Source organism: Budorcas taxicolor, chromosome 3 (assembly GCF_023091745.1).
Source record: "Budorcas taxicolor isolate Tak-1 chromosome 3, Takin1.1, whole genome shotgun sequence".
Lineage (NCBI taxonomy): Eukaryota > Metazoa > Chordata > Mammalia > Artiodactyla > Bovidae > Budorcas > Budorcas taxicolor.
In genome coordinates, this window is record NC_068912.1 from 103,181,078 (window position 1) to 103,194,147 (window position 13,070).

A 13,070-nucleotide genomic window follows, 5' to 3' on the forward strand; every position below is an offset into this window, starting at 1 on the left:
GAGCCAGGCCAGAAGTGGAAGCCCTTTCCTTTTCATAAATTTCCTGACAGTGGTGGCAGTGGACAAGGGGAGGTAAAATAACCTGTCATGGGGGATATGATGTTTCATTATGACTGGACACTGACCACTACCCCAACCCCATCAGCAACCCTTACCCTGGTACATAGTTCAGCTAATCTTCTGTCTAAATTGGTGTCTTTCTTTTTCATTCAGAAGTAGAACACAATGCAAGAGACTAATCAGTCTTCTGTGACTGAATTCATCCTTCTGGGTTTCTCCTTCAGCCCCAAAACCACTCCTCTATTTTTCTCAGCCTTCCTGACAACCTACTTGTTGATCATTCTGGGCAATGGTTTAATCATCATCCTCATCTCCCTGGACTCGCACCTCCACACACCCATGTACTTCTTCATCGTCACCCTTTCCATGTTAGATGTGGGCTATACCACCACAACTATGCCCCAGATGTTGGCACATCTGGCAAGCCAGAAGAAGACTATCTCTTTTGCCAGCTGTGTGGCCCAAATGTACATTTTCTTGGTGTTAGGCATTACTGAGTCCTGGCTCTTTGCCATCATGTCTATAGACAGGTATGTGGCCATCTGCCACCCACTCAGGTACAAGGTCATGATGAGTCCATGGCTGTGTAGGGTAATGGTCTTGTTCTGTGGACTCTGGGGTGTCATCTCTGCTCTTGTCTACACTGTTTTTGCCATGCGTCTGCCCTACTGTGGTCCCAACAAGATCAACCACTTCTTCTGTGAAGTCCCTGCTGTCTTGAAGCTGGCTTGTGCAGACACCTCAGTCAATGACCAGGTAGACTTCATTCTTGGTTTTAGTGTCATCCTGGTCCCACTTTCTCTCATCCTCATCATTTACATCAATATCTTCATTGCCATCTTAAGGATTCGCTCAGCCCAGGGGCGGCTGAAGGCCTTCTCCACCTGTGCCTCCCACATCACTGTGGTCACCACGTTCTGTGTGCCAGCCATGGTCATGTACATGAAGCCTGGCTCAGGGGCCTCCCCAGAAGAGGACAAGAAGCTGGCCCTGTTCTACAATGTCATCTCTGCCTTCCTCAACCCCATCATCTACAGCCTCCGGAACAAGGATGTGAAGAGGGCTTTCCTCAAGGTGATGGGCTGGGGCAGGGCCCCAGAATGAGGCTGTGAAAGAGGTGCTGGGGGGTCAGAGGAACAAGACTCACGATACACAGTCAATGTCCTAAACACTCATTCATATGACCCAGCAGCACCACTACACCATCCCCATGCCCAGCCCAGAGTCTCAATTTTATTCAGGCCCTTGGGCAGCAGACCTATCAAGAAATGTCTTCCAGGCATATCAGTCTTTTATTTTCATCTTGTTCTAGTCTTGGTGGTTTATAAAAGAAAGGTATCTGAGACACTAAAATCTTTGATTGAGACAGAGGAATGAGCATTGGGGAATGACCTGTGGCTGAATCTTGAGAAAGGTACAGTGCCCTCCAGAAACTGCACTCGTGGTATTAGGTCAGCTGGAGAGGAGGGCAAGGACACTGACGTTGCAGGATTCCTGGCCAAGGGAGGGGACAGGGCGAACGAGGCCGCGTGCACTCTGGCCCCCACGGCCTCCCCAGGCTCATCTCACTCTGCTCACTCTGCTCCTCTTTCTCTCACTCCAAGTAAGCTGGACTTCTGTCTTTGCCTTGGAGGTGCCCTGCTCTTTCCCATTCATTTCAGGGTTTCTACATAAGCTATTCCTTCTCTTTTCACCCTTAACCTCACCCCATTATGCCATTGATGTCCTGTTCATCTGTCAAGTCTTGGCTTAAACTGCAGCTGCTCAAAGAAGCCTTTCCTTGAGCTCCCAGAGTGAGTTAGCCTTTCAAAGCACGCTGTACCTCTCATAATAATAAAGGCACATGGTTCTGCTTCTATTAGACAGCAAGTTGATAAATCCACAAGGCAGGGATCATGATTGTCTAGTTGAGTGCTGTATCCCTAGAATCTAGCCCATGCTGCTTACCTACTAGCCTTCAATGGATATTTTATGAGTAAAGGAGTAACAGTCCACCCAAACAGTCAGAGAGGGAAGATGAAGTCAGTGAGTGGAAGAGATGATGGATTCAGACTAGCAAAGTGTAAGGGATAGTGGCAGATACAAAAAGTGTGTGTGCATACTCAGTCATGTCAGACTCTTTGTGACCCCATAGACTGTAGCCTGCCAGGCTCCTCTGTTCATGGAATTCTCCAGATAAGGATGAGGAGGAGATAAAAAGGATGATATCTTGTTCAGCTATCATCACATAGAAGACATGTTTTGCTTTTGTTATTAATAAATATGAATTGAATAATTTTCATCATCAAACTAGCAAGGATTAGGAAAATGATGATGCCCAGTGCTGGGAAGTGTGCAGTAAGACTTACACTCATGTTTGTTACTGAAAAGAATATTATTAGCTCTACCTTTTCAGAACAGTGCCTTCCACAGAGTAGGCACTCAATATATCTGTTAAATAAGAAATTATGTCTGTATTTATTAAACACTTATGTGCCAATAAAGTTTTAAGAATTTTACATATATTCATTTATGAAATAAAAATATCATATGAAAAGCATATAACAATCTGCATCATACTTTCACAATGTTGTTATAAACGGGTCCAGAAATTTCACTTCTAGGAATTTGTCCTAACGTTACAGAGTCCCAGCTTGCCGACTGAGGAGATGGCAGATTGATGTCTCGAAAGAAGCATCTTATCTATCGAGGTCTGGATGCCAGGTTCTTTTATATCACAGATGGGGGGAAGTGAGGAAGCAATATAAAAAGACCATTTAATCTTGCAAGAATCTCCCAGAATGGCAAGTCTCAGGCAGGGAAGGTGTTAACTTCTTCCTTCCTGCCATCTACACAAGTACAGAGTTCTGAACAAGGGCACTTTAACAGCCAGGTAGAGGGGTAAGTCCCTTGGACAGCAAGGAGATCAAACCAGTCCATCCTAAAGGAAATCAGTCCTGAATATTCATTGGAAAGACTGATGCTGAAGCTGAAACTCCAATACTTTGGCCACCTGATGTGAAGAACTGACTCATTTGAAAAGACCCGTATGCTGGGAAAGATTGAAGGCAGGAGGAGAGTGGGATGACAGAGGACGAGATGGTTGGATGGCATCACCAACTCAATGGACATGAGTCTGAGTAAACTCTGGGAGTTGGTGATGGACAGGGAGGCCTAGCGTGCTGCAGTCCATGGAGTCACAGAGTCGAACTCTGACTGAGTGACTGAACTGAGTGAGAGGAGCAAGATTCTGAGGCAGGCCATTATGTATGATTATAACAACAAAAGCGATGAAAAGCAAGTCAAAGTGGCAGTTCCAACAGGGAGTCAGAACTGGCTTTTCCTGGCAATACTAAGAACAAAATCAGAAACACGGACCAAATTTCATGTTCAAATATGTTCATCAAAGAACGATTGGAGGACTTCCCTGGTGTTCCAGTGGTTAAGAATCTGCCTTCCAGTATAGAGGACACGGGTTTGATCCCTGGTCAGGGAACTAAGATCCCACACGTGCATGCTAAGTCGCTTCAGTTGTGTCAGACTCTTTGTGACCCTATAGACTGTAGCCCTCCAGGCTCTTCTGTCTATAGGGTTCTCCAGGCAAGAATACTGGCGTGGGTTGCTGTGCCCTCCTCAAGGGAATCTTCCCGACTCAGGGATGGAACCCCAGCCTCTTATGTCTCCTGCATTGGCAGGCAAGTTCTTCACCACTAGTGCCACGTGGTAAGCCTGAGGTCCCACATGCTGTAGAGCAAAAGAGCCCGCATGCCTCAACTAGAGAGAAATCATGCTCCACAATGACAGGTCCCACATGCCATAACGAATCCTGCATACCACAACTAAGACTCAAAGAAGTCAAAAATAGAATAAATGGTAGAATAAATATTAAAAAGGAATGATTGGAAACAGCTTCAAATATGATACATCAACTTTATGAAACACTATGCAACTAATATTAACTATCATATTTAAAGCATTATTTAATTACAGTGAAAAGTATATATAACATTAGGTGGAAAAATTCAAAATGTAAATTTGTATGTATAAAGTTAATCCAGTTTTTATAAAAATGCATACATTCATTTTTAAAAGCCTGAAAGGATATATATTAACATGTTAACATTGGCTCTCTCTGGGTAGTAAGATACCAAGTGATTTTTGTTTTTGGTCATATTTTTCTCTGCTTTCTAAAATTTCTACAATCAGCACAGATTGTCTTTATAGCAGAAAGAAATAAAGATGACTTGAAAAATTTCTGTTATCAGAGAAAAGAAGGTGAGCCATGATGTTGGCATCATTTATTCATTCATCAAACATTAATTGATGCTTACTGGCATTGCATGTCAGGCATAATGCTAGGTTCTGTGGATGCAGGCATAAATAATGCAAGTCCCAATCTAATGAGGGAGAAACACATACTAAGACAAGGATGCTATAAGGTGCTGCTGGAAACACATTCAAAATTCTGAAAGAGTGGCAAGGAGGTGGTCCAGGCTCTAAAGACAGAATTAAAGTTCTGCTGGGTCTTCAAAGCATGAGTAGAAGTTTGATAATTGGATTAAAGGGCAGGGAGCAGAAGTTGAAGTGTTCTGGAAGAGGAAATAGTATGCTGAAAGTCTAGAGACATGGAGGTTTTGGAGAATGGGCAGAGTGGCTGGAATGCAGGCCCAGGCAGGGGAGAGTAGATGTGAAAGATAGGGCCTGGCACATTGTCTTGAAGAAATTAGATTTTTTTTCTCTAGACAAGCACTTTTCAAGGACATTACCTGAAACTCTGGTTCTGTGAAACATTTTGTAACAAAAAGATTTCTTGTCCAAAAAGGCTTAGAAATATCGTTCTATTCATGCTTCATGCAATAGTAGAGAGTCTTGAGAATTTCGAGATAGTCTTTAGAGCCTGGACCACCTCGTTGCCACTCCTTCAGAGTTTCAAATGTGCTCCCAGCAGGACCTTATAGCATCCTTGTCTAAGTATGCGTCTTTCCCCTACTAGACTGGGACTTGTATGATTTATGCCTGCATCCACAGAACCTAGCATTAGGCCTGACGTGCAATGCCAGTAAACATCGATTAATGTTTGATGAATGAATAAATAGGAAGCAAATAGGTAAATGAGCAATTAAAAACAAGGAAAATACAGCACTGACTCTATTTAACGTAATATTTATCAAGGTTGGGTCATAAAACCCTTGCTTTCAGGAACATTTACTAGTTAAAAAACTTAGTTATTGTTTAGTTGCTCAGTCATGTCCGACTCTTTGTGGCCTCATGGACTGCATCATGCCAGGCTTCCCTATCCTTCACCATCTCCCAGAGTTTGCTCAGATTCATGTCCACTGAGTTTATGATGCCATCCAACCATCTCACCCTCTGTCGTCCCCTTCCCCTCCTGCCTCCATTCTTTCTCAGCATCAGGGTCTTTTCCAATGAGTCAGTTCTTTGCATCAGATGGCCAAAGTATTGGAGTTTCAGCTTCAGCATCAGTCCTTCCAATGAATATTTAGGGTTGATTTCCTTTAGGATGGACTGGTTTGATCTCTTTGCCGTTCAAGGGACTCTCAAGAGTCTTCTCCAACACCACGGTTCAATGTATATGCAGAGTACATTGTGCAAAATGCCAGGCTGGATGCATCACAAGCTGGAATCAAGATTGCTGGGAGAAATATCAACAACCTCAGATTTGCAGATGACACCGCTCTAATGGTAGAAAGTGAAGAGGAACTAAAGAATCTCTTGATGAAGGTGAAAGAGGAGAATGAAAAAGTTGGCTTAAAACTAAATATTAAAAAAACCAAGATCATGGCATCCAGTCCCATCACCTTATGCCAAATAGATGAGGAAAAAGACCAGCAGAGCAGCTAAAACTTGGGTCCTGGCATTAACTGCTTAGCTGTACTCATCTAGCATGCCCCCATATGGAGTCCTGAGTAAAGGGACAAAACTTCACACTGCTTCTATAGTTCTAGTTCCCCCCAAATCTTAGGATTCCTTGGGGCACATTCAGCCCTTCTTCCTCTAGTCTGATGACTCCCTCCTTACTGAACCTTTCCCTGAGGAATGATATCCTTTAGGATTAGAAGGCTCTTGAGGTGACATCAGGATCTATTTGGCTGCACCCTTAGGAACTCTTTGATCCCCAATACTCATGGGCCTCATTAATACACCAACTAGGTATTTCCCAGGGAGCTGCTGAAATGTGGCAACTTCTGGAGAGTAGCTAAAACAGGATTCTCTTATACCCAAGGCAGTTGTGGGACATGGGTGTGGAGGAAGGGTGTGTTTTGGACTTGGGATAAGGTGAGAGTGAAAAGACAAGTAAGGGGCATGAAAGACAAAACCAGAATCCTGGGAAGGATTCTCCCACCAGATCGCTGTCAGCAATTGTCCTAACAGAGCATCACCTGTATATGGTGCAGAAGCAGCATAGCCCGGTGAAAAGTGGCCTTTGGAGAAAGATCTGGGTTGCGCCCTTTACTACTGTGCAACATCAGAAAGGCTATCCTGTTTCCCAATTTCCTTTTCTCTAAAAATTCATAATTTTTGAGAAAGACTTGTTATGGGATAAAATAGTAATAATAATAGTAACTACTTGCTTCAGAGCAATACTCTGCAGGCATAGTGTTAAGCAAATTTACATGTGCTGTTTCAATTAATCATTAGGACAATTCTTTGAGATTAGTACTATCATTATCACAGGTTTCTAGGAGAGGATATAGACACACACTATTTAGGTAACTCTCCCAAGGTCACTCTACTAATTAGCAGTGGAGTCAGTACTCAAACCCAAGTCTGATTCTAGCGCTATGTGTGCTGTGTTCAGTTATTCAGTTATTCACTCATGTCCGACTCTGGGACCTCATGGACTGTAGAGCCATACTCTTAATCATTTTCTCATCCTGGGTGTAAACTAACTGGCCCACAATGAGCACTTAATGAAAATGGGTTCTATTTCTGGTTCATCCCCTATTTAATGACATGTCTAGTTGCACAGACTAAGCCTGGAAGAGAAGCACATTTGAGGAAGATAATACAAGGACTGCCTGTGTGTTCTTGATTTAATTTTTTCTGTTTTCAAACTTTATTTCAGTTACCAACTTGCTGAGAAGACGATTTTAGTTATTCTGGACAGGGATAACCCAGGTAGATGTCACCAAGAAGACCTGGGTAGTAATTCTGAAAGAGAAAGTGGTGGGGAAACCACTGGACTGGGAGTCAAGTCTTGCAACAAACTCACTTTTGTGCCATTGGCTTAACTTCTTTAAGTCATTAATTTGACATTCATTAGCAACAACCCATACCCTGTGCTAAGAATTGGAGATAGAAAGGTAAGATATGGTTTTTCATCTTCAAGGAATTCCACAAACTTGTGTGTGTGTGAGCATGGGGAATAATAAAAGCACATTAAAGGTGTTATCAGAGCCCAGAGGAAGAAGAAGTTATGAGGGGAATCACAGAATACTTCTATGATTAGGATTTTTACCAAGAGATGAAAGCAGGGGAGGGCATTTCATCTGGAGGATGATTTAACATTAGCAGTAATAATAACTGACACATTGCTATAGTGTTACATACACTTAAAATATCATTTAATCTTCACAAAAACCTTCAAGTAATATGTTATTCTCCCAGTCTTACAGATGATGAAATAGGGTTTGAGATTAATGACTTTCTCTGGGTTGTGCTGTTGGTAAGTGGCAAAGCGCAACTCAAACCAAATTTGACCCCAGAGCCTCTACTCTCTCCTTAGGACATACTGCCTCATGGAAAATAGATTTGTGAAAGGACCTGGAATATTTGGAGGGTCATGAATGAGCTGGTTTTCCTTCAGCTAGAGTTAGCAAACCTTTCTTGTAGGGGACCAGATCATAAATATTTTAAGTTTTGTGGGACATATATGATCTCTATTACAGTTTCTCAACTCTTGTTGTAAGGCAAAGCAGCCACAGACATAAATGAATATTTTTTCAACCATATTAAAAAGCAAAAACCATTCCATTCCTAGATAGCAAGCCATATAAAGCACACAAGATGAGTAGGTAAGTAATCAAGTTACTTACCAGGTAGGTAAGAATTAAGTCCCAAAGTTACCTACCAGGTAGGTAAGAATCAAGTTCTTACCAGGTAGGTAAGATGAGTAGGTAAGTAATCAAGTTACCTACTAGATAGATAAGAATCAAGTTCCAAAGAGTTTTGAAGACCAAGCTAAGGAAATTAGACATTAGCTCATAGATAATGGGAGGGTTTTTTTTTTTTTAAGGGTTTGTAAATGGGAAAATATCATGATCATCGCTGTCTTCTTTGAAACTCACTCTGGCAGTGTGTAGATTGGGTTGGATGGAAGAAAGGCTAGAACAGGAAAGATCAGGGAAGACACTCCTGTTCTCCTTCAGTGAAAATATTCTTCTGAAATGTTTCTCATCTCCACTCTGTCTTGGATGTTGTATAGTCCTCCTGTGATTTAAATATAGTTGCTACCTAACAACTTTTAAAATTGTATTTTCCTAATTTGATTCTTAGAACATTCTCTCAAAGGACACAAGAATAAAGAATTTTAAATAAGAAAGCATAACAAAGATTTAATGCAAGTTTTATAATAGTGTTTTCCCTTCAGCTTGTAGTCTGCTATTTTTTCTTAAGCTTTCTTCTTTCTGGAAGAGACTATGTGGGACCTTCTGGGGGGCAGGAGAACCCTGCCTGGATACCAATCATAGCTCCCAAGGGAGTTCCATATCTGCACAAATAAGACAGTAGGAACTTTAAATTATCTTTTGAATTTTTATATCACACTTGATAAATACTGTATTCTCACTTTCTTTCAAACTTCTTTGGTTCTCATTATTAGCATATGACTTTGTTTTGACTAGGCTCTGTTATGAGGTTGGGTACATAGTGAAAAGTCACCCCTAAAATCATAGATTCTCTGAATCTTGGTGTCATTGGGCTTTAGAATCTTAGGATGTTTATGGCAAAGTTGAATTTTAATGTAGAACATTATGATTTCACATCCAAAGCAGTGATACTATAGCTGAGTGACATGGCCTTACACCTTATGCTTGAAAACTAAAAATGGAGATACTAAAAACATCTATTTCTGCTTTATTGACTATGCCAAAGCCTTTGACTGTGTGGATCACAATAAACTGTGGAAAATTCTGAAAGAGATGGGAATACCAGACCATCTGACCTGCCTCTTGAGAAATCTGTATGCAGGTCAAGAATCAACAGTTAGAACTGGACACGGAACAACAGACTGGTTCCAAACAGGAAAAGGAGTACGTCAAGGCTGTATATTGTCACCCTGCTTATTTAACTTATATGCAGAGTACATCATGAGAAACGCTGGACTGGAAGAAACACAAGCTGGAATCAAGATTGCCAGAAGAAATATCAATCACCTCAGATATGCAGATGACACCACCCTTATGGCAGAAAGTGAAGAGGAACTCAAAAGCCTCTTGATGAAAGTGAAAGTGGAGAGTGAAAAAGTTGGCTTAAAGCTCAACATTCAGAAAATGAAGATCATGGCATCCAGTCCCATCACTTCATGGGAAATAGATGGGGAAACAGTGGAAACAGTGTCAGACTTTATTTTGGGGGGGCTCCAAAATCACTGCAGATGGTGACTGCAGCCATGAAATTAAAAGACGCTTATTTCTTGGAAGAAAAGTTATGACCAACCTAGATAGCATATTCAAAAGCAGAGACATTACTTTGCCAACTAAGGTGCGTCTAGTCAAGGCTATGGTTTTTCCTGTGGTCATGTATGGATGTGAGAGTTGGACTGTGAATAAGGCTGAGCGCCGAAGAATTGATGCTTTTGAACTGTGGTGTTGGAGAAGACTCTTGAGAGTCCCTTGGACTGTAAGGAGATCCAACCAGTCCATTCTGAAGGAGATCAACCCTGGGATTTTTTTGGAAGGAATGATGCTAAAGCTGAAGCTCCAGTACTTTGGACACCTCATGAGGAGAGCTGACTCATTGGAAAAGACTGATGCTGGGAGGGATTGGGGACAGGAGGAGAAGGGGACAACAGAGGATGAGATGGCTGGATGGCATCACTGACTCGATGGATGTGAATCTGAGTGAACTCTGGGAGTTGGTGATGGACAGGGAGGCCTGGCATGCTGCGATTCATGGGGTCGCAAAGAGTCGGACACAACTGAGCGACTGAACTGAACTCATTATTGAGTAGTATTAATCACTAGAAGTTTCTTGCTTTTTTTTTTTTTTGGAACTGAGCTTAAAATTTTTCCTTTTACAACTTTTGCCAAACATTTCTAATTTTCTTCCCTCCAGGAACATACAGTACACATTTCTACCTTTTTCTGCATGACAACCTTCAGAATATTTAGTGAGCTCTCTTAAGTTCCTCCTAAGTCTCCCAGCTAAGCTTTCTCAGTCTCTTCCATTCTTCCATAAATAACAAGGTTTCATAGATTCCTTACTGATAAGTTCATTTCTCTGTATAGAGAGGCTCTAGTTTGCATTTTTTCTGTTTAAATTGCAGGTTCAAGAGTTTAAAACAGTTCTCTGGATGGCTCTTGGGTTTTTTGCTTAGCTCTGATAGATATCAGTTTCCTTAGTTACAAGATGCAGCTAATAGTAGGTATTGGCTTTTGGGATGACCATGGATAATGTATGTAAATGGTCTGGACCAGTCCGTGTTCAGAAATCTGTTGTTCTTTAGTCGCTACGCCATGTCTGATTCTTTTGCGGCCCTGTAGACTGTAGCCCTCCAAGCTCCTCTGTCCATGTGGTTTTTCAGGCAAGAATACTGGAATGGGTTGCCTTTTCCTTCTGCAGGGGATTTTCCCAACCCAGGGATCAAACCTGTGTCTCCTCTGTCTCTTGCATTGCAGCTGGATTCTTTACCGCTGAGCCACCAGGAAAGAAATCTGTTGATAGATACGTAAATCCAAAGGAAAGCCTCAGAATGAGGTCAACTCCATTGCTAGCTCACTAGGAAGCAAAGTTCAGCAACAAGGATAGCTCCCATAAGTACAAATAGCAGCAACTGATGCCCTTGGTGGGCCAGCTCGGACTCAGCCCTTTCATTTATCCAACACTTAAAATACCTACTATATGCTAGGCCCTGCTCTAGAATCTGGTAATATGCAATAAATCGAGAAGATAAAAATTCCTGAATTCTTGTGAGGGAAACTGATGATTTTTAAAAGTTATTTTTGTACATTAGAAGTTGCTAACTATTATGAAGATAGATAAAACAAAAACTGTACAGAGCATGGGATATTTCAAACAGGATGATCAGGAAAGATTCAAGTCTTCCCTGCAAAGATGACAATTGAGTAAATTCTTAAAGGAGAGAAGAGCATGAACCATATCCACTAACTCTCATACTACTCCAAAGAACCTCTAATGTGAGTATTAATATCATTTTTCTCATTTATCCAAGCCTGAGTCCCATCCACGGCTTTATGTAGTGTTATTTTAATACAAATTGAAAACTATCAGCCAGCCTTGTCATGCCAATGCAATGCTTTAAATATTGAAATTCTGATCCAAAGTTTTGAGATTCTCTATGAAAACCACTTGATAATTTGCAATGTTTTGCAATATGAACTTTCTGCTCTCTAAAACTGTTGATACACAGGTCAGCTGTTTCTCTCACAACGTTACCTAAAATGGGTCTATTTTGTGTTTGTTTGTTCTTAGTCACTCAGTTATGTCCAACTCTTTGTGACTCCATGGACTATAGCCTATCAGGCTCCTCTGTCCATAGGATTTTCCAGGCAAGAATACTGGAGTGGATAGTCTTTCCCTTCTCCAGGGGATCTTCCTAACTGAGGGATCAAACCCAGGTCTCCTACATTTGCAAGTGGATTCTTTACCATCTGAGCCATCAAGGAAACCTGCTAAACCCTGCATGAAATTGGTGTGAGGGACACATTTGGGACTTGGACTTTGAGTCCTGGCTCCATCATTTACTCTGTCCAACCAGGAAGTAGTGATACTGACTTCAGTGGGTTGTGGTGATAATCAAATGAGCTCACATTTATTAAAACATTTTCATAGAATGCCATTTCATAAAAGACGATTTCCTTCTTTGGTGTCTGGAAAAGGTGCGTATCTAGCTGTTATGGTTCTGTTGTAAAAGGACTAAGAAAAAAGGACCGGTCAGTATTGTGTTCTGATGTCTAGGCTTGCCAAGGTGAGATCTAGGATTGAGTTCAAATCACACTGAAGATCCATTCCCACCCAATACTCAGCTCTCTCCTGTGAGCAACATGGCTGTGGAAGAGTCCTTACTAGTTTTCAAGAAAAGCTCTGAGACACACAGGCACCTAATTTCCAGGTAAATAAGTTTCATTTTCTTGAGAAATGCCAGGAGCACAGACATGTTCTCTAGGTTTCAATTCTTGAGTCTCTGGCTGTCTTTATACATCAATTTATCTTTATAGTTGTAACCACTGCAGGTAATGCTGGAATGGTGGGGGTGAGGGAAATAAAAGTTCTAGAGGAAAGATTTCTTTTCCCAAAAAAGCTTCCTTGAAACTCCCCCTTTTTCTGAAAATTAATGGTATGTGGGTTTTCAAAGGTACAGCATCACAGAGGAAGACAAAGGCAAGAAGTAAGGGTTTTTGTTTGTTTCACATTTACACTGTCCTTGGTAGCACCAGCTTGTCTTGACATTTGAAAGAATGACTTTAAGAACTATAGAGTGCTCTACAACTTCTTGGTTTACCGTAAAACGTTTCACATTTCCCTAGCCTCCTTCCTTTGATTTATGGGATGGGTATGTGTGTGTGTTCTTCAAAATAAGATTTATGCCGTGTACAGTTTTTCCATTGGGCCCTTGAAACTTTATTAAAGCTAGTTAGACAGATCAAAATCATTTCTATAATCCCTACCAAGTGCCTAGAGCAATGTGAAGCCAATTTGGATAGAATGTTCCCTGGCATGGAGGAGGAGATCTTGGTTTGATTGCTTGCTTAGTTCTGAGATGCCTTCAGTCCCTGCAGCTGTGGATCTTACACGGCATCTCTCACTAAGACTGCGAGGTATTTAGGAAT

The 13,070-nt window shown here is 41.5% G+C and overlaps 1 protein-coding gene across 1 annotated transcript; it reads left to right on the plus strand.

The window, feature by feature from the left end:
• The first annotated feature begins 225 nt into the window (after nucleotides 1–225).
• Nucleotides 226–1,164, plus strand: LOC128045806 (olfactory receptor 2A12-like). The gene has a single exon (XM_052638272.1). The coding sequence runs from the start codon at nucleotides 226–228 to the stop codon at nucleotides 1,162–1,164; it is 939 nt and encodes a 312-aa protein (XP_052494232.1).
• The last annotated feature ends 11,906 nt before the right edge of the window (nucleotides 1,165–13,070 follow it).